General features: G+C 26.4%; 2 protein-coding genes across 2 annotated transcripts; both read left to right on the top strand.

Moving 5' to 3' along the window:
* Positions 1–1278: 1278 nt before the first annotated feature.
* Positions 1279–8436, top strand: LOC145842305 (charged multivesicular body protein 1a-like). Its single transcript, XM_082949729.1, has 7 exons — positions 1279–1368; positions 2476–2573; positions 2685–2746; positions 3788–3878; positions 5347–5475; positions 6286–6482; positions 7869–8436. The coding sequence occupies exons 1-7, from the start codon at positions 1332–1334 to the stop codon at positions 7888–7890; spliced, it is 636 nt and encodes a 211-aa protein (XP_082805855.1). The 5' UTR covers positions 1279–1331; the 3' UTR covers positions 7891–8436.
* Positions 8437–17872: 9436 nt separating this feature from the next.
* LOC145843029 (equilibrative nucleobase transporter 1-like) lies at positions 17873–19369 on the top strand. The gene has a single exon (XM_082950499.1). It carries the CDS (start codon positions 17873–17875, stop codon positions 19367–19369), a length of 1497 nt encoding a protein of 498 aa, XP_082806625.1.
* Positions 19370–22992: the final 3623 nt, after the last annotated feature.

Below are 22992 nucleotides of genomic sequence, written 5' to 3'. Positions count from 1 at the left end.
TTTTTTAAGCAATCTTCTTCAAATTTTCACAGAAAGTGTATTACTAAATTCTTAAGAGATTGAATTCAGGAATTGTTTTAATTTTGAAAAAAAAGTTAATTAAAAAAAAATTACCTGTTTTTTTTGTTTTTTTTATCTTAAATTTTTATTTTTTAATATTTTCAAAATTACAAAAGGAACGTTTCCTGAAAGTTTGAGGTCTCTAGCTCAAAAAATGAAGGAGGACATAGGTTTTTAATGATTTTTAAAATTTCCAAGAAGATCGACCCCAAAAAATTTGTGTTCCATACGTTTGTATCGGAAACTTTTTATAAAAATTACAATATTATCTCAAAAGTTAAATAATTTTTTTAATTATATAAAAAGTGGCTTGTAGTTTGTACTTTAAGCTTTCATTTAAGATACAATGTTATTTTTAGTAAAAAAAAATGTCGGACCCCCCTATGCCCTTAATTTATAAATTTTTATCAATATAAAGTTCTTTTTGAAGAGTAAGTTATCTTTGTAGCATGGTATATTATAACTTGTTAATAAGTGCATACAAGGTAACAAGACTAATTTTAAATTTATTTAAACTTAATTTTAACTGCAAAAAAGTTTTCTGGACACACTTAATTTTGTTATATACATCTTACTGTAAGTACTACCTGTTTAGTTAAAAATTATTGCACTAAAATTATTATTTTTTTCTTAGAACGATAATCCTAGAGTAAAAAGATAATTAAATTTTGAAATACAAATTTTATGGTTTTTTTTTATAAAAAAAGCTACCCAGGCTAGCTTAGGCTACCCAGGCTAGCTTAAGCTTGTTTGAAATTTAAAATATACTCTTGCTAAATTATGCCAACTCAGGCTAGTTTTTACTTTTTAAAAAATTGGGGCTCCTTATTTTTACAACACTAAGGCTAGCTTCTATACTTTTACTCAACTGTGTAGGTTTGTTGGCTTTAAAATATATTCTTGTCTTTAAAATACAAATATTTTCTAAGCATTAAGAGCATAGGGGGAATATATTGTTCAATTTAGAATGGGTTTTTACTAACATTTTAGTTTTATATTTAAGTATTTTTTAATGAATTTAACCTGCAGAAGGTGTTAGAAAGTTTAATTATTTTTTGCAATACCTTAACATTGCTTTCTTAATAACCACTTATTACATTGCTTACATACTGGCAATTTAAAATACTTTAATAAAAGTTTAATTAATTCTTTCTTTGAAAAATTACAAGATTTTATTTTTTCAGTTTGTTATGTCAGTTAAAAATATTAATTAAAAATATTTTTTTTGTTTAGGGAACTTACTTTTGTTTTATTTTTCAGAAAAAAATAAAATGTTTAACATGTTTTCAAAAAAGCCTGATATTGATGGTAAGTTAGTATACCAAACTTTATACTAGAACTTTTATGTAACCTTTGTAATAAATTCTTTTGTTTTATATATTAATTCTTTTTGGAACTAAAAAAAACCTTAAATTTTGTTTATTTTGTATAATAGCTCCCTCATATGTATTATACATCTTTTATTTTGAGCACTTGTAAAAAAGTATTTTAGTTAAAAATAGGTAATTTTGTACTGTACACTTATCAAAATATTTTTTTAAAATTCAAACATATTAAAAAAAAATATTTTAACTTTTAAAAACTGTATATGTTTTTATAATTAAAACTTTGTTTTCAATCTTGGTCTTATTAATATATGTTTCTTAAGCTTATACATACTCTAATTTGTAATCTACTAGTTTTGTTTTTTATGCCTCATTAAGTTATACAAAATTTTTACAAAAAAAAAAAAAAAAACTTAACATTTAGTAGTCTGAAAGTAATAGTTTGATGATTTAATTACACCTGTTGTATATATAAAAATAATGAATAAAACTTTAATTAATTAAGAGTATGACATTATAAATCTAATAAGAATAAAGCTTGTCTAAGACTTTACATAAGCTTTAAAGAAAACATTTTGTTTTTGTTACATAACATTTATAAATATAATAAAGTAACATAGTTTTAAATTTCTAATTAATGAAAAACACTACTTTTCTTCAACTATCTTAACAATTTAATGTTACATCTAAAGTATTTAGTTACACTATTTGCAAAGAATATATGCATGTAATGTTTGTTAACATTGAATTCATACTGATTCTAGCATTATTTAAGTGAGCATTAAACTGTTTAAAAACTTTTCTAGATAACTTTTACAAAAAATAAAAATTTTTCTACCTAAAACAAGTAATTGACAAGTAACACCTTAACTGCATATAAAAATAAACTATTCTTTGACCCTTAATTATACCTGTAGTGATAAATGTTTTACACAAAGCTATAATTTTAAGTTTACTTGAAACTTTTTTTGGTTTTAATGATTATAAATGGCTTTACTTTACTAAATCTAACTAAAAAACACTTAATCACTCACTACATGAAATTTTTTATTTTACTGTATAAACTTACTTGTGCTTTTCTTGTTCACAGAAACATTGTTTTCCTTGAGGCTTGCTACCAAACAACTTGAAAAGCAAGCAAATAAATGTGAGAAACAGCACAAAGCTGAACTAATCAAAGTAAAAAAGGTATTCTGGCATTCATATAAATTATTGTTTAATATTTTTACACATTTAAAATAAAGTTTAATACTATTCATTCTTTAATAAAAAAATATTCAAGGTTGTTTTAATTTGCAGGAGCTTCTAAAAGGTCCTGATCGTCATGAGTTTGCAGCTTTATATGCTGAACAAGCAATAAGGTAAGTTTATACTGTTGCTTATTAGTTTATTAAAGTATTTTCTAGCTATAACGACAAAAGTTAATTAATAAACTTTAAAATTTTACCATTCTACAAATACCAATCTTACAAATGTTTGTAATGAAACTGAGTTAACCATTAAGTGTTTGTAGTTATTTGTTGTATAATAAGTACTATACTGCTATTTTTTTCTCAATTTTTTGAAACATGATCAATGCTTAAAGTTTTTTATCTTTGTTTAATTATTTATTTTTTTTTAGTATTATTTACCTTTGTTATGAATCTATTGTTTGTAATTTGTAAAATATTTAACTTCTATAGTAAAAATTTTTTTTTATAATTAATTAAATTAATTTTATCAGTAGTAGCAAAGTAACTTTAAGTATTTAATTTCCCCCTTTTTTAAAAGTTGCTCACTTTTAATTCAAACTATTAGTATTAAATTATTTGATATGAGTAGTCCTAGCATAAGTTATTAGTATTTTTTATTAGTCTGCTGTTAAAAAAGCTTAATTCAAAACTATGGTAAAAAATAATAAATTTAAATAATAAAATATCAAGTCTTCAAAGAAAATTTTTCATGATTTCATATTAAAATAATTTCTAATTTATATAGTTTTGAAATTTGTAAATACAGTTTTAACTAGGTTCAAATTGTCGCCATTAAATTATTTAAAAAAACTTATTGTATCTATAAACTTTAAATTTTCGATTGTAATAGTATTTTTTTTATCTGAATAAATTTTAAGATAGCCAGAATAAGGTCATAGACTAATGAATGATTTTTGTGTAAATTTTAGTGATATTTCTTGTAGAAAAAAAAAGTTTTTTAGTCTTTTAATAAAAGATTCGGTTTGAATTTAAACACAATATGCCTTAACTTATTTAGTATTAATTTAAGTATTAAATTTGATGCATAATCATTAAATCTTAAACATATGTAAAATCAATGTTGGTTTTATACTAAATATAAATGTTATTTAAAATCCATAACTGTCAAAAAAATAATTTGCGGTAGTTTGCTAACCAATTATTGTTTAGAAAAAGAAATGAATCTCTAAACTACTTACGTTTGTCTGCAAAACTAGATGGGGTTTCAGGTCGTTTGAAAAGTGCCAAAGCAATGCAGAATGTTAGTTTTTACTTAAGCATCAACTTAATATTGTCCTTGCATTTTAAAGGTTTTTTAATAACAAAATTATATAGTTATTTGTCTTAACTAAAAAAGATTGCTTAATTTACTGAAATGTAAAGAGCTTATTTTAATACAGATGTGCAAGTTAAATATTTTATTTATTACCAGGTTTCGGTGGCATAAAATTGCGTAAACAGTTTACTATTTTATTATACTCCAAAAGATCGCAATTTTATGCCACCAAAACATGCTAATAAATAAAATAATGATAAATTAAGAAAAATGGATTAGATTAAGTTATATCTTAATATCAGATATATGTAAAATACCAAAACTTATCTGTATATCAGAGTTAAAAAAGCTCTTTAAAAAAGAAGACTATACAGTAACCTCTCGCATCTTTACGCACTTATGACATTACGCATTCTCGTTTTGTTACGCATTTTAGAATTCTAAAAATGAAATTTTATATTTTTTTAATATTGCGCAAATTAGGTTTATTGTATATTTTTGATTTTAAATATGTTTTTAAATGCTAACTCACCTCTCTATATCTTTAAACTTTGTAAACTTATATTCCTTGACTAATTGATAAACACTTATTTTTACCTCATTATATCAGAAATTTTGTTAACAATAAGAGATTAAATTAAAATTCTGAAAGAAGTATGACTGTGTTAAGTAATAAAAGTATAATGAAATATTAGAGTTTAAAACACAAATAAATATTACAGCACTCTTGCCTTATATATGTATAAACATCTAAAAACGAAATCTAATAAAACTTCCTAGCAAAAATTATATTTTGTTCAAAAGAAGAAATCCGTTACAGCACCAAATGCATATTTTTGTAAAAGGCTATAAAAACAAATTTTAATATAGACACCACACCATTTCTTAATTGTTAACAAATGCTTAATTATAAATTGAATTTGATAAGTAGAATAGAATATAAATGTTAAGTATCAAATAAGTCACATATAAATAAAGATAAAATCTACTTATTATTAAAATTAGTAAAAAATTTTTACATGTATCATTATTTTATAAAAGTTAAATTATTTTTTTTTATATATGTATAGTTTTATCTTTTTTTTTATATTTGTAAATAAAGTAAACAAATTGTTAAAAGTGGGAAAGTCCCCAGTCTGCTTTTAACTAGAAGCAATATCAAAAAACAGCCATTATAGTAAGTATGTTTGGTACCTCTCGTATCTTTACGCATTTTTTCTGTGGACAAAGTGTGCGTAAAAAAGCGACAGGTTGCTGTAGTTATAAATTTGAGCTACTTTTTAAAAACTAGAGTACATGTAATTATAAAACTAGAGTAATACATGCTAATAGATATTTAATGGGTGCTATAGAATACAATCACTTACTTTTTTAAATTAAGTTCTTAAGTAAGCTAATTTTATTTAACTAAAGTTAACAAAAAAAAAAAGTAACATAACTACATTTATTACAGATGAGCAAAGACTTGAAAGGGGTGACAAACGCGTTGGGAGGAGCCTTGAAGAGCATGGATCTTGAGGGGATAGCGAAAGTAATGAAAAAGTTCGAAGGCCAATTTGAAGACCTTGACGTGCATGCTTCGGTTTGTTGGACTTGCATTATGAATCGCACACTAGTTTAGTTAAGAGTATTTACTTAAAAAAACCAAGAGTGTACAGTGAACACTGAACATATAGATTCTTATGCGGTGCGCAGAAAATTGCTGTAAGTAGTTAAAATAGTTTAATATGTCATTTAAATTTTAAAATGTAGTTTAATTTAAAAAATATATATATACTAAAATGACGGGACATTATATTAGTAGTCTTATGTAATAAAACTTAACGGAGTATTTTTTTAAGTATGCATCTGTGCACATTAGTACTCAAAAAAAAGCACCCATTTATTCTAGTTAAGCACAGAAATATTTTTTAATGTTTACTAACACTTTATAAATAATTGTGAATAACTGGTTTAAATTGTACAATATTAACTAATTAAAAAAAAATCATTTCTGAACTAATCATTTTTGTTCAGTTTTAGTTGACTTAAAAATATAAACTATGTAAGTTTTTTGGAAACTTTAAAGTTTAGTTTTATATTGGCGATTATTGCATCAAAACAACAAGCAAGTTAACACCATCTTAGATAAAAGTGATCTAATTCAACTTATATAGTTTTATTTATTCATATTATGTTTATATTATTACTGTTATGTTGTTTGTTGTGCAATGTTGGACTCAGGCATCAAAACCTGAAAATTAAAAAATAAGAAAATTAAAAATACGATAAATTTATATGCAATAATTTAAGATTAAAAAAACACAAACACCAAATTAAACTAAGTTAAGTTTATAAGGAACTAATTAATAAGTTTAAACTTGTTTGTTATCAACATTAATAACAAATGCAGGTGATGGAAGGTTCGATGAACAGCGCCATGCACTCGCAAGCTCCCACCGACCAAGTCGAACAGCTGATCAAGCAGGTGGCAGACGAGAACGGGCTGGAAGTCGAGGCGCAGTTGGACGCGGCGAGGGCGGAAAGCCTCAATTTGCCCAGCCAGCAGGAGGCTACTGCGTCGACGAAAGACGACGAACTCGACAGAAGGTTTGTGGTTGCTCGTGTTGAAGTGCTCTAAAATGAGTATTTATAAATTGTACTCTTAAAATAAAAGTTTTGTTGCAGAATAAAAACAGAAATTTAAAAAAGCTTTAATATTTTTGTGTTCTTAATAAATACGGTTTTTTTCTTACTTATATATGTTAAATAAAAAACAAGTAAACACTTATTTAATTATTAAAGTCTGAGTTTTGGAGTAGTTCAAAAAATGGTAAAATATAAATTTGAATTTTTTAAGTTAAGTTGCAATTATATTATTAGTTTTATAGTATTTAAAAACACAATTAAAATTGTTAATATTATTATTTATTTAAACACATCGTTTTTTAAATTGTTAGAATATTGTAAAATGTGTTATTGATTTTATTACATGTAGTCTGTGAATTAGTTTATTCTTATTCTTTTTAGATTTCATAATCCATTAATTACTCGAATTTTTAAGTTATCATATATTTATTTGTCTAAAATGAATACTGAGTTGAGATTTCTTTTTGTAATTTTAAATAACCTAGGCTAGTTTCAAACTTTAAACCTTTAAATCGGTAAAAAAGAACAGTTGTTTAAAGTAAAGTTTTTAGAGTGTGTTTTTAAGTCGTGATAATATTTATTTAATTGAAATATAACTTACATACCATAGTTTAAAGGTTTGTTTTTTAACATTTTATTTATTAAACAAGGTTAAGATTAAGTCTGATTATGTAAGTCATAGGTAGTTTTACGAGGCACAAGCTTGTTTATTTCCTTATTAAATTTTTCAAGTTAAAAAAAAATAATACACTCTAAATTGTTAGAAATGATGAAAACAAATATTTAGTTACCTATTGATTGTCTAAAAATATATTAAAAAATATCAATGTACTGAAAATTTTTAGCTTTATTTTTAGGGAATATTTAAATGAAGTTATCAGTTAAGCAACAATATTACAAGTTGAAGTTATTCTTTATATTTGAAATTTTTAAGTACTTCATGCTTTTTTCAAGTTTTATTTAATACATTTTGTTGTTATGGTTTTAGAAACCAAAAGTAACATTTACTAGTTTAATCTTGAAAAGTGTACAAACTTATAATTAAACTTTTGATTAAAAAAAAAAGAATAGAAACATAAACTTAAATAGAAATTTTTATTTACTTTTTAAAAGATACTTTTTTTGGTGAAGATGTAAATATATTTTTAAATTTAAACAGGTTACACTTTATAAGTTTACTTTATAAAGTTGTATGACAACATTAATTTCTGAGGATTATTTATTAATTTGTTATCTTGAAAGGTATTACAGTCAAAATTATGATGAAAAAGACGCCAACTATTAAAACTTTTATCAACTATTTAATAATTTTCTTCTGCTTATAATTAAACAAAATTATTATTCCAGGTTGCGTTCACTTCGAAACTAATTGCAGGGTTCAAGGATAATGAGTTTTCTCTAATATACAATTATAATTGAGTTTAATAGAATTTATATATTTTTTAAAACAAAAGTCTTATGTTATATTGTTTTTAAATACAATTTTCTCAAGAAAATCAAAAAATGATAAAGATACATTTTGACTCAATTATAGATTTATGCAATTTTTTTCTTTGCTTTTTATATACGCTTTCCTTTTTGTAATTTACTTTTGTATATAATTATTTGTCTTACTTCAAGTTTTATTTGCACCCCAATATAACTTTGGAAGTTTTTCATAAAAAAAAGTATTACATGCTATCATAAACGACTTAGGCCGATTCAGTTTAAATTTTAAATTAGCTTAAATTTTTTTTACAACTTTATCATGTTATTTTACCATAATAATTTTTTAAAGAAAACATTAATTAATTTGTGTTTGGCTGTTTAAAAAAAATTGTGTATGATGAAAATAAAGATGACACTTACTGTTAAATGATAAATAAATTAATAAATACAAAAAAATAAATGACTTCAACGTGCCGCAAAAATACAAAAGTGCATTTAAGTGTAATTTTTTATTGGCTTAATAAAATTGTTTTTTTTTAGCTGATCAATGTTGTTTGTTATTTAAAGTGTATTTATAAAACACCTTTTAGCTCGTTTTCCTATGTAGTATCAGCCTAATAATTTTAAGATAAAAATCAAAAATGAGATGTTTAGCTCAGAATAACTCAGATATTAAAATAATGTACGTACAATATACCTTTTTATATAACAAAGGTGATTTTGCTTTCAAGTGAAATCTAGCGTAGACTACTATAAGTTGGACTAAAATTTTTACCATTGCAGGGTATCTTGGTAAAATTGTTTTTTAGTTTTTATTAGACTTAAATTATGTTAAAAGTAGTTAAAATTAAGTTTAATGACTGTAAAGTATAAGTTTGTAGAACACTTAATCTCCTTATATTTAAAGTTGAGACGAAGATTTTTTGATTTTAAACTATCAGTATAATTTATATAGGTATTTTTAATAAGTTAACTTAAATTTATTTTATGTTGAATTGTTAGTAAATAATTTTCGTGCAGGTACGAAGTAGTATTATTGTTTTTAAGTTTAATGAAAAAGTGAAAAAAATACAATGCAAAAAACATTTGATTGAACAGTAAAAAAATTATAAATGCAATTTAAGGTTTTCATTAGTTTAGAATATCTATTTATTAATTTTTTTCTACGAAAATGTTTTATGTGTTTAACTGTTTTATCATCTGAACATGCATCGATTATTTTATAACATGAAAAACAAAATCATCATAAAAAACTATATTCAGGGTATTATATTCAAGCTATTTAATTATTGCACATTTGTATAATTAGTGATCCAAATGTTTTTTAAGCTAACTAACTTTTATATATGTTCAAAGGTTAGTATGTGTTATGTTAGTTGTTATAACCGATTAAATAACTACTTTAAATTTATTTTCACTACAACTATACAACTTTATAAGTTAACTTATAGAATTGTTTTAGAAGAAAATTTTTCAAACAGTCTCATAACAATCTTTAGTTAGCCTAAGTAACTTTTTTTTGAAAGATTAGAAGAGATATTGTTGACGAAAACCGGTAAAAATAAAGTTTACCAATTGAGGTTTTTTTTTGATTAATCTAAATATTTTACAATGAACAATCGAAAAAACCCTAAACCTATTGAGTTTTTAAAACAATTAAATTTTTGTTTTAAACTAATTAAAGTAAATACCTAAGAAAAAATTTAAGAAACTACTAAAATACTTATTTTATAATTTAACTACTACTACATAAACAAAAAAAAAGCTCTGTTATATAAATTATGATTGATAATTAATTCTAAGACTCCGATTAAATAGGGCAATGAAATTGTATGCAATTAAACAGTGTTGAAAAAAAAATCAAATTTTTTTCTATATGAAGTTTTGATTGAATCATATTTTTTAGTAAAATTTTAAAAGCTTGCAACTTTAAATGACTAACTCTGCTCTTAGTTTTCACTTTAAACCAACAACGTCAAGTGTATTATTATTATTGAGATGACCTTGTAAATGTATCAACTTGAATGATCCTAACTTACAAAACTCTATGTAAAAAGAAACATAAGTTTAGTAACTTTGTTTTATTTTAACAACTATTTCTTCTAAAACCCATTTTTTTAACTGAAAATATAATCTATAAATTTTCAACAAATATGTTATTGCTTTCAATGAAAATAATGAAATTAATAGTCGCATATAAATGCAGTGACACTACTTTGTAATTATAAAAAGCAAGAGTTCAATACAAACTAAATAAAATACAATACAAAGCTTAGAAAAAGTTTAAATATTTTATTAAAATTTAGAAATAAAACAGTCTAGACTTAACACTTTGTATTCAAAAAACCTATGATTCCTGTAAAATAAAATCTTACGTTAAAATTTCAATATTAAGGTTATAATTTTTTTTAATAGTTACTAACTTCAAATCTTTCATTTTATGTTGAATTAGTATACATATCTAATTTTAAGGACAAACCTAAATAACTAGTTTATATGTTTTTCGTCAACTTTTTCATATAACTATAAAATTTGCCAGAAGTAGGCATTTTTTGTAAGTAACGAGTCAATTAGAAAAAAAGCTCGTTGGCCTCACTGTAAGGAAAAAAAAAAGACTTTCGTGAAACACAACTTGATCAAAAACTTTTGAAATATATAAAATATGCTACTTTAAACCAAAAATGTGATAAAATACACAACAATAAAGTACTGGTAATGAATAACTGTTAAATTAAGGGCTTTTATGTAAGTTTTTATCACAAAAACGTTTTTAATTCTCTTGAAAAAGGTTTGTTTTCAGCTGTAAAGTACATCGAGAGCTGCAGGTATTTGTTATGCAGCTGTAGTTTGCTTACCTCTGAACTAGGTTTTAACAAACTAGTTGTAATAAAGTCAAGAAAAATACTATTAGTAAAACTAGATATGCATTAGGTAGTTTTGTTTTGTAGAAAATTAGTTAGTTACATTTGTATGCTGTTTGAAAACTAACAAATTAATTTTTTAACTGTTTACTCCACCTTGTTTAAAAAAAAACAAAAAATTGTACTATAATAAATGTTTTACAATAAAAAGGAGAGTCTGTAACAATTAAAATGAGTAAAAAATTAAAGTAAAACTTTGCTTTTCTCAAGGGGTCACTATTTTCAATTGACTATATATTATGGTCTTAAGAAACACATTCTTTAATTTTATATTCTGCGTTTTACTCTTGAAAATATGTGTTACAAAAAATAATTAAAAACTAGATGAATTACTTGCATCGTATAAAAAAGTTAGTTATTAATAGTTTTTTAAGTTTAGATCAAGCAACTATTTAGCTTTAAATTATATTTAAATCTAACTAACTAAATTAAATTCAAAAAACGGTTAAAAAAAGCTAGCTTGTAATCAAAATTGCATTTAAAAAGTATATAACAAAAACAATTCACTTTTTAAGTTATTTAACATCATAAAAAATACGTTTAATCAAAGTATAAAACCATATTATATACTATAATAAGTCTAAAATTCTATGAAGCAGGGTTTCCCAAACTTTTTTTCAAAAGATCTCTTTAAAGAAATTAAAAAAGCTATTACCTCCTCTAATATGATAAAAACAAAAACTACCAATAAAAACGCCTAAGACTTTTTTGTATTGCTCTTCATCATCAACTCAAGAATTGCTAGTGTAAGTTTTAAATTATGGCCTTGTGGTTCCCACTTTTACAGCTTATGGCCCCTTAAATTTCATGAGATTACTTGTGATGTTAGTCATAATATCTAGGATAAGTCTAAAACCGCTGTCAAAAACGCCTAAGACTTTTTTTTTGCTTTTCATCATCAACTCCAGAAAATCTAGTATAGTTTTCAAATTATGACCTTGTAGAAGTATTTACCTAGTTTTAGTTATGTTTTGTGTTACAGACTTTATCATTCTTGTAATTAGTTTGTGAATAAACTCAACCAAGAAAGATATATTTATTTATGATAAAGTCAAGCTGAGTTGAATCAACAATGCCTGTGATTAAATGCCCTCTTGAGAATTGCACATATGAAACACCAGACGTCGATGCTTCTGTAGTTGCTTCTTTGCTTATCATTCACAACAACGTTCACATTTGTGCGAATTCTTCAAAACCAAAGCCTCCAAAGATGGAACGTCCTCGAATAGGGACAGACTGCAATGAAGAGGGTTGGAATATATTTGTACAAAAGTGGACTATTTTCAAAGATAGCATGGAGATGACAGAAGTAGAAAAAGGCCGTCAACTGTACCAGTGCTGTGAGGAAGATTTAGGCGATGCTCTTCTGAAGGGTCATGAAGATGTAGTAAATTTAAGTGAGCAAGAGCTTTTAAGGATGATTAAGCAGCTTGCAGTTATTCCTGTTTCAGTTGTTGTACGACGATCAGACTTTCTTAGTGCAAGACAGGATTTGACTGAAAACACTAGATCATTTGCTGCACGTTTATTATTAGTACATGCTCGTATACATGTAAATGCCCAAAGGATGGCTGTAATCAAATAATAGATTTTACAGACATAATTCTAAAAGATGTCATGGTAACAGGTTTAGCCGATGAGGATATCCGTAAAGAGGTACTAGGATGGGAAAATCTAGATGAGAAAAATGTCAATGAGACAATCGGTTTTATTGAAGGTAAAGAGATGGCACGTGATGCAATGTCAAAACCCGCTGTTATAGCCTCAGTTTTCTCGTACAAATCCTCAAAGAAAACCACACGAAAACCAAGTGGTAAAATAACTTGTGGCATATGTAATAAATCAACTGATAAATTTGTTTGGAGCAGTAAAAGTATGAGGTATATTGAGTGTTTTTCCTGCAAACAATGCTGGATAAAGTCCCGTAAAAAAGTTTATCAAAGTCACCAAAATTATGCTGATGAGTCAAATGCACTTGTAGTTGGTGGATTGTATACACAAAACTTTGATAACTTTTGCAGCCAAGGTCGTAGGAAAAATATGTTCGAGCGTAAAAACGTCAAGAAGAAAAAGGAGGTACAGGAACAGAAAAATGTATTTCTACACACTGGATGGCGACGAAAACCGCAAAAATCCCAAAGCAATCCTCACCTACCTCCAAATGATAAGAAGTCATTACCTTACGTCAGAAAGAGGGTTATGACTTACAATAACCCGCACATCTCAAAAATGTGGCGTGACATTTGGAATAAAAAGAAAGAATCTCTCAGTATTCGTTTTGTTAAGTCTCTGGAAAATATAAGTGAGAACACAAAATCTTTGCCACCTTTGAATTGCGGTGATCATGTCGTGATACTAAATCAAACAGGTAACTTTGCTAGCAAGTTGGGGAAAAGTGGAGTGGTGGTGGAAGTGAAGGACTGCCATCAATGTGTTGTCAAAGTTGATGGATCAGGTCGCTTAACTGCTCAAAATCGTAAGTTCCTGAGAAGATTTACCCCTCCTGTTTGCAAATCTATAAGTAGTACCCCTTATCTGAGAAAAGCAAACATACTACTGTAAAAGTTTGTCTTTTCTGTAAGGTTGAGAAAAAGATGTCAAGAAAAGTTTTAATGTTTTTTGTTTTTATAGAAGGAAGATTTTTGTGAAGCATTGTGTAATTTCCTTCTGTACTAATGGTTTTCTTCGAAATTGATGTTGAACTGGAATGGCTCGGATTTGCTTTGATCTATGTTTTCTTGACTTATATTTTCTACAGAAAAGCAAACAGACAGCCAAAGTTTACTGCGAACAACAATGTATCCGGGATGAGTGTGTGAAATTATCGGATTATTTGTAGCGTTTTCGTGTAAGACTTTACGATGCTTTTCAAAAGCTTCGTGCCATCGATGTTGCTGATATTCATTTATTGTTAGTTGGAATGTTCACTGTAAATTAATGTTTTATGGTCTAATGAATGAGTTTCAGTCCAATGGTGACGTCCTAAAGTTTGTAGTTGACTCTGCAGCAGACTAGTCTAACAGCCATCTGTTCAAAGTGATCTTGGATGAGGACGCAGAGATTGACTTTCAAAAATTCGAACTGTTGGTTAGTATCGAGTATTTGGAAAATAAGTGTAGCAGTATTTCGTCAGTGTTAAATGCTATCAGTAATGCACCTTCTACTTTGTTTAAAGCCGAAAATATGATAAAGGTGTTTATCAGCAAATGAAGTGAAGTGTCAAGATGGTTAGATGAATGACGTGTGGTTTCGTTCTTCAAAGCTGAAAAGTTCGAATCGGTGAAGCAATTAAGTTTTTAAATACTTGTATTCAGCATCTGAGTGAAGAAAAGTAAAGATTAAGTCTCAACTTTTTTGTTACAGTTTGTTTGTTTAAGTTGTGGTTTGTTTTAACAAATCATTTATTAGTGAACTAAGTTAATCGTAATTTTTGAAATGTTTTTGTCTTTTTGAGTTTAATTTCGTTGAATTTTAGACCTGAAAAATGCGTTTAAATTGTAACAAATTGTTTAAAAAAAATTTTGTTTTTCTAGGTAAATTTGACGTTTTATCTCCTTAGTAGATAAAATCTGGGGGGAGATGTAGAAGTATTTACCTAGTTTTAGTTATGTTTTGTGTTACAGACTTTATCATTCTTGTAATTAGTTTGTGAATAAACTCAACCAAGAAAGATATATTTATTTAGACCTCATTGTCCCTCTGTGGCTCGTTTCTTTCTACTAGACTAGCCATGATGACTAATAAAAAAGCTTCTTTGTTAGTAACCTTTACGTTTTATTATACTATTAGACAGCTAGTGTTGTCTATCTTTTTATTATGTAAACAAATAAGATTTTGTAAGTGTTTATTAAATCGACTATTGTAATCATTTTAAAACTATTTTAAAACACGAATGTTATAATTTACAATAACATTCCATGAAGCTCAAAAATTATTTCACTTATTAATTTTACCTTTAATTTGTAATAAAAAAATTAACTCAACTAAAAAACACCACTAAATAAAAAAAAAACTATTGTTTTCAAACAAAATAATAATAAGTAAGAAGATAGTTTTGAGCTAGGTACAAATTATTTTAACTAAACTTCAACACCATCTATCTTCTTTTTTAATTGTTAGATATAGGCAAAATACCTTCTATTTTCTTCCATAAAAATTTAGTTTAAATTAACGTATTTAAACTTATTATACTCTTTTATTATTTATTAATAGTTGTATTTAAATATTTTTTTTAGGCTTTAATAAAAAATTGGCTGTAATTCTTCATTTTAATAAATCAACAAATAATAGTTAAAACATGAGTTTGACTTTATTTTTTTGAGTTTGAACTTTTGTTCAATTCGTTTAAAATGGAACTAAAGTATTTTTTAGTTTTATTCAAAACTATACATAAAAAAAGTAAAAACAAGTTACAATTTAGTTTAATTAAAATATCTTGCAACCAAGAATTTGAAGGACTTAAAAGTGGTGCCTTTAACAATACAGATAAAAATAACTAAAAACAAATATATACATTTCTTGTTTCTAAAATTCTTATTAACTTTAGTGCTCAGCTAAAAAAAATTTTTGTTTTCAATTAAAAAATATCTATGTTTTAGCTTGTATCGTAAATTGCATAAATCGTGTTTACCCAAAAAACTAGAAGTAATACATTAAATTAATAATTTTCAAAAACGTGTCTGCATTTATATTAATATTTAATTATTGTTTTGGTTAATAACCGAAACTTTAGTTTGGTACATAGCAGAACTAAAATTCAAGTAAGAGTAGCTAATCTTTTAAAGAAAACGTGTTGAAACAATTCAAAAAACCGTGATATACTTAAGACAGAAAAAGTTGTAAGTGTAAGAAAACTAAAACTTTTAAGTAACACAAAGTTACAAAAGTATACAATAACAAATTAAAAAGCATACTGGAGTATATCTGATGCTTTCAAATAAAGCAGCCAGCTTTCTATGACAATTTTTCAGAAGTTCTACCGGTAAATTATTAAAATAAGTTTAACTCCGTGATTTAAGAGTAATTAATTTTCTTGTGGAAGCTTAAAAAATTAGTTTTAAATAATTCAAAACTTTTAACGTTGCAGAAAAAAAAAAGAATAAAAAGTGTTAAATAACATAAAAAGTTGCTTTGCTTTCTAAAAATATTTAAACTGCACTTATTTTGAAACTGAAGGACACCGAAACTTATGCTTTTTGTAGTTGTTTACTTAATGCTTACATTATCAATTATTATCTTTGCTGTTGAAGTTCAACAAAAAAAGCAAAATAAATGAGACTACTTGTAAATTAAATTAACAAAATACTTATATAAGCTAACTCGAAATTGTAAAGCTAGTTTTTAGTTTTAGTAGCTTTATAAAATGTAATAAATTTATATATATTGAAAAATTTCTAATATATGAAAAATAATTATGAATAATAAAAATAATATCTATTATTTTTAAATAACTTTAATACTGCTTTTATTCTTTCTTAGTTAGTTAACAGACATAAAAAACTTAAAGTTGTTTGTTTATATCTAAAAAAGTTTTAAGTATGCAGAAACTGACGTAAGTATATTTTATTTAGTTAAGATGCTAGAACAAACATCTAAAAATATTTCAAAATATATTTGATCAAGGGTAGAGAACTCAAAAACTAGAAAAAAAACCAATTAGCAGTAGTCTTTAAAAAATTTTGCAATAACATAAATAACAATTTTAAGTTTAAGCTAGTATGAAATATTTTATAATTGATTTGATTTCAAAACAGTATAAGATATATTAACAAAGCTTATATTATCAAATAAGTAACGCAAAACGATTGAATGAATAAGAACAGTTATTGTACTGACAAAAATTCCTTTACAAGTTAAAATTTTTTATTAAGACTCTAAGTAAAACATTTATTGAGTACAAAATGTTCAAAGTTGACAACTATTATGAGATTAAAAAGTATAAAAATGTTAGATGTTTACGTAGCTGATATGTTTTGTTGTTCAGAAATTTATTTGAAATCTGCATTTTTAACTAATAATTAACATACCGGAGGGCTTAGCTTACAATGATCCAATCAAACTTCAACAGATTTAAGTGGCACTCAAATGGTTTCAAAACACAACTTTGTAAATAAAAAGTACTGGATATTATTTTTAGAAAAAGTATCTTTTGTTTATCATTTGTACTAATAGTACTTAAGTATTCTATATTTACAGGGTCATTTGCAAGGTTTAAAGGTGAAATTACAGTAAGCTTGGATTTTGTATTTAAACTAATTAACGTTGCTTTTTTTAAGTTTGAAGTAAAGGTTTTTATTAAGATATTTAAAGTTTGTTATAGTAGTAGAAAAAAAAAACTGTAAGCAGTTAGAAAAATTATGCATTCATTTTAGTTTGATGTTTTAAAAAACGATTTAAACACAGTAAATCACTACTGAATAGCTAGTAAGTCAAGATGTTTCAGGTTTTTAAAGAAGTTTTTGTATTAGATAGAAGCAAAATAAAACCTTTTAGAGTAGGCTTAGTTGAGAAAGTAATTACAAGTTTTATTAAAAAATTAAAATAATTTTTCATAAAATATACACCAAGTACTGTTATTTAAAACTTTTAAAAATGGTGTAAAACCTTAATTACTTCAAAAATGTTTGTAAAAGTAATAAAACAAAGGCTTTGTTTATACTAATAACCTAGGTTTTTTTACTTGAAGTCAAACTTTCGTACATACTTATATTTCAATTATTAGTAATGTTTTTAAATGTTTTATATTAAATTAGATAATAGTTTTTACGGTTGTTATGTAAACTTTTATGAGAATTAAACTATCTTTTCAATAGATTTAGTTCAGTCAATAAACTTACGTCAAAACAAACATTGACCAATAATTTTTCATGTGCTAAACTTAGTTGCATTAAGCAAACAAAGATTTGGTAGTTCAAAGTTTGCAAACAAAAGATTATTTTTAACAAAAAATAAGTAGAAATATTCTAAAAACTAGTCACAAAACTGCGTTTTTTTTGCAGGCTTATGAAACCCCAAACTGTTTTAAGCTTGGCAGTGACCTTCATCGAAACTCTCCTCTACTCGGGCCTGCTGTACGGATGGAGCTCGCTGCAGCCAGTACTCGTCCAGGAGGGATTCTTCAACGACACCGAGAGCAACGAGACCAAGTACTTCAGCTACTTTCTCACTTCCGACACGGTGAACACGGACCAGATCAACCGGCTGATGGTCGTCTTCACCATCGCTTCCACCGTCGCCCCCATCTGCAACCTGTCCACGGGCTACATGCTGGACAGGCTGGGCGGCTGGTTCACGAGGACCTACTGCTTGCTCGCGATGGCAGCCGGACTCGTCATGTGCTCGGTGGCGACCCCGGAGACGTCCAATTTGCTGTTCGCGTCGTTTTCTCTGATCTCGTACGCGGGCCTGGGCCTCAACACGGTCAACGTTCAGGTCGCAAACCTGCTGCCGAAGTACAAGTCGTCGCTGTGCACGGTCATAAGCGGCCTGTACGACTCGTCGACTCTCGTTTTCCTGGTGTTCAACAAGCTTTACAAGAACGGCAGCTCGTACCACAGCATATTTTTCGCATACGCGTTTGTCAGCATACCTTTTCACTTCTACACGTTTTTGCTGACCCCAAAGCGGGTTCCGCCGGAGAAAATTCCGGTAAACTACAGGTTCGGTTATCACGAGCTTCCGTGCGTCAAGCAAACGGAAGAACATACATTTGATCAAAATTATAAAATATTTAATAATAATAATAACGAGAAAGAAGATGACGTTTTCGATTTGTCCTTCAAAGAATGCTTGAAGTTGCCGTACACGTGGACAAACATCATGCACTCTTGCGTGTTGCAGTTGAGCATGGCTTTTTTCATCGGAAACTTCAACTTTTGGCTCTCCAGTTCTTTTCCGGACGCGACTGCGGACCAAATAGAAAAGTACACGACGGTGTTCGGCACGGTGCAATGCTGCGGCGTCTTCTTCGCTCCAATAAGCGGCGCGCTCATGGACTTTCTCCGTCAGAAGTTTGCGAGAATGATGCCTTTAAAATTCGCCGCTTTGAAGTCGGCGGCTGTCAGCATTCTGATGTCTTCCGTGCTGACCATACTGATGTTCGTTTTCAGCCTGGTGCCCGTTTTCGAGGTCCAGATCGTCACGTTTGTGATGCAGGCGCTGGCCCGCTCCATCATCTGCGGGACGTTGGTAGCGTTTCTGAACATAGTGTACCCGAACAAGCACTACGGCAAGATGTACGGCATCCACATTTTTGTGTGCGGGCTTTTCCTGTTTCTCCAGTACCCGTTGACTCTTGCCGTGACAAACTTGCTGGACAACTCTTTCATTGTCGTCAACGCTGTTTTGTTGGTGTGTTGCGTTGCTAGTTTGGCGCATCCGTTTTACATACTGTACTATGTGAAGAAATCAATGAAGTTGGAAAACTCGCTTCTTCGAGGAAAAACAAAGCGTGAAAATAGTAGCACGCAAGGGAGTGGAGCTAAGGAAAGTGATTGTTGAAAAACGTTTTGGTCGTTTTGGTTTTATAACTAAAAAAGTAAGAGTGGAGTGAAACTTTTAACACTAATAAATTGACTAACTGGCTACCTTTTACTGCCTTAATAGTTGTATTAGGACATTTGTAATTAAGCTATGATATCTGATCTTTTATACCTTGTAATCTTATGTTAGGACAATGCTCGTTAAGTAAATAACGTTTTTAAACTTTTAATCAAATTTTATCAATTGGATAAATTTTGATAAAACTAACTTGTAAAACTTTTCAAAATTGTATTGAGTCCATAGTTATTTAATTCATAACCTCGTCTTACTAAAGATAGTTTTTTAGAACAAATTCTTAGTTTTTTTTTATAGTATACAAAAAATGAACTACAAATTATAAAATATCTAATTTAATATTATTTGATATTTAGAAAAAAAAATTTTGTGTTATAAAAATTATCAAAAGTTTTTTTTTTAGTTTTATTTATTTAATTATAAATTAAAAAATCGTAAATACAACCAAACATTTTTTATTTTATTTTATTTGGTTTTATAGTTAACTAAAAGTATTATAAGAAATCATTATTTACTAACAGTTAGTTCTTCAACTCCTTTATCAAAATCTCAATAAACAGTTTAAATTTAAAAGACTTGATGTATTAAGGAATTTATTTTTAATAATTTACAATGTAAATAGAAGGTACTGAAGTCCAACTTTTTTTAAGCTTAATAAAAACTTTTGACAAATTTGCAAAGTTATAAACTTTAATGTAAACTTTTAGCTTTTAAGATTACAATTATATTTATCAATTTATGATTAAGGAAAAAAACATAACTTCAAAATTTTAAATTCCATTATCAAATTAATGTTTCACTCGTCTAAAACCTGTAAAAAATAAAAGTCGTAATAAATCGCCTATTATATTTAAGTTGTTTGTTTTATTTTGTTAGTTTTTATACCTAAGTAGCTGTTTAAATTCAAGTTAATTCTTCTCAAATGTTTATCTTAACTTTCGCATAATTTTTTTACAACTGAAGATCTTGTTTAAATTTACTAAGACGAGTGAGTTATTGTTTAGATAACAGAGTATGAAAATTTAAAGTTATAAGGTTTAAATAAAAAAATCGCTTATAGTAATTATATTCTTTTGAACAAAAAAAGGAAATTAAATACTTGAATACTAGTTAACCTCAAAAAAATTTGTCATATTACATTTTGGACAAACAGTAGTATCTGTATGTTTGTTTTAAGAACGAGCTGTTAATATATGTGCAATAACTAGTTTTTAGAAACTTTTGTTAAAGTTCTAACATTTCTTTATTAAGTTTTGAGTTTTTTAACAATAGTTTAACAAACTTATGTTTTTATAAACATTGTACTGTAAGAATGTATTAAAATTCTTTTCAGTAAAATCAGTCATTATAAAATATATTTTCAATAAAAAAGTTTTATACACAGTTTTAGAAAAGTTTAATAATTTAGTTTTTGTATATTCATAATAATAATATTTTACGTGTTTTATTATAAACATGGGTTTACCTACTGATACACGCCAATTTTTTGTTTATTTAATTATTAATTAGACGCCTATTTTAAATGAACGTTATTTGAAACTAAAAGCAAAAATACATTTAAAGTATTTGTTATAAAATATCGAAGTTGTAATATAATGTAACTAATAGTTATTACAGTAAACCATTTTTAACAAAACTAAAATACAAATGCAAATGTAGTTCATATGTTTCCAAATTTTCTATTAATTGCTTTATAACAGATTTTAGTATGACTAAAATGCTTTTATAAAAAGCATAAATCAAACTCATTAAAATTTCAAAAACAGAAATTTTTTGAAAAAAACAAATAAAGTAACAAGTTTTTTCAAAATAAAACCATTGTAAACATTTTAAAAAGTTTTTACAATACAACTTACTACCTTGTTATAGAATAAATTATGAAAACTAAGATTTTTAAAATTATATATCTATAAGAAAAATATATGAATAGTGCTTATAATCTTTTACAAGTTTTTAAGCAGAACATTTGTAAAACAAGCTAAAGTATATAACAAAAGTTAGTTTGTATTTTGTGGTTAAAAAAATCTAAAGTTTTCATTATAAAGTTCAAAAAATTTATAAAACATTCAGAGAAAAGAAGTTTAAGAAGTAAAAACATATAAAAAATATATTCTCAAATACATATACTTACTTTATATAATAACATATTAACAGTTTAAATCCTGTAATGGCTCTAGAACCATTATTGACACATTCTCAAAAGTTTCTAAGTTTAAGATCTGAATACTTTTGTAATTGATTAAACTTAAAAAAAAATTATTTAAGTAAGATGTAGTTAAAAAGGTATTCATTCTTATATACTTTTTTTTAGAATAAATTTAAATTTATGAATTCATTAAAGTCTAAAGTAACTATTACGCAAAAAAAATTAAATTACTTAAACATAAAAGCATCCGATAACTTTGGAAAATTGTAAATGAAAATTTTATTCAATTAAGCTTGAGGTTTATAGGTTACAGTCAAATTGTTAAGTTTTATTTTTGTAAAAATGTAAAGTATACTTCCAAGACTGTTTAAAAACGGTAATCTTAATAAGTTTTCCGGTAATTAAGTTAAATACTGTACTTTTTTTTCAAAATAAGCTAATTATGCGTTATATCATACTGTAAACTCTAAAGCAGGGTTTTCTTAAACTGGGCCAAGTAGCCTCCTTGGTGGCGATACAGAAATTTAAGGGGACGAGTGGTTATGAGGTCATAAATTGAAACCAAGCAAGACCATAATTTGAAACTTTCATTAAATATTCTGCAGTTGACGATGAACAACAAAAAAAGAAGAAAGTCTTATGCGTTTTTAATGGTAGTTTTGAAACTTATACTAGATATTATGGAAAAAATATTAGGAAATTTAGGGGGCCACAAGCCGTAAAAGGGGGAGCCACAAGGCCCTAACTTGAAACTTACACTAGATATTCTGGAGTTGATGATGAAGAGCAAAAAAAAAATTGTTTTAGGCAATTTTAATGGTAGTTTTTTGAGAAGCTTTGTTGGAGGGGGCCAAAGCTTTTTTAATTTCTTTAAAAGGGGCCTTTTGAAGAAAAATTTGAGAAACTCTACTCTAAAGTATAGATACAATTAATATTAGCACATAATAAGAGTATTAGTATGTGTAATGTTGATATACCTTATACACTGATTTTGTAAAAAAAAATATATAAAAGTAAGTTACAAAAGTTTTTGTTAAAAGTAAAGTTATGATACCTATTTTAGATGTATTTAAATACTTAAAAAATACTTTGCTTGTGTTTTTGGTTTATATTTTAATAGTTTCAGTTTAAATAAATTCCTGTGAGTATAAGATTATTTATGGAAAATTTTTTCTAATAACAAAGATTTAAAGGTTAGCCAAATATAATAAATGTTTTTATACACTTCTTTTTTCAAAGAGACGTTAACTATTGATAAAACGTTTTCACTATAAAGTAGTGATTGAGTGGAAAGTTAAGTATAACATGTTGGTATAAATAAACTAAAAGTTAATAACAAAAGTATAGAGAGTACGAAACTTTTAACTTCATAACTTAGTACTTTTGTTTATGTATAAGGTGAACTAAAAAAAAAACTTTA

This window comes from Thalia democratica, chromosome 8, assembly GCF_965202585.1.
Source record: "Thalia democratica chromosome 8, ktThaDemo2.hap1.1, whole genome shotgun sequence".
NCBI classification, from domain to species: domain Eukaryota; kingdom Metazoa; phylum Chordata; class Thaliacea; order Salpida; family Salpidae; genus Thalia; species Thalia democratica.
Note: the sequence above shows the minus strand (reverse complement) of the source record. Positions and strands in the feature narration are given on the sequence as shown.

Bases quoted from the DNA above. Each gene is read 5' to 3' on its own strand.
- LOC145842305 (XM_082949729.1), top strand. From the start codon at position 1,332: ATGTTTAACATGTTTTCAAAAAAGCCTGATATTGATG. The intron at 1,369-2,475 runs GTAAGTTAGTAT...TCTTGTTCACAG, and splicing joins AAAAAAGCCTGATATTGATG to AAACATTGTTTTCCTTGAGG. The intron at 6,483-7,868 runs GTTTGTGGTTGC...TTATTATTCCAG, and splicing joins GACGACGAACTCGACAGAAG to GTTGCGTTCACTTCGAAACT.
- LOC145843029 (XM_082950499.1), top strand. From the start codon at position 17,873: ATGAAACCCCAAACTGTTTTAAGCTTGGCAGTGACCTTCATCGAAACT.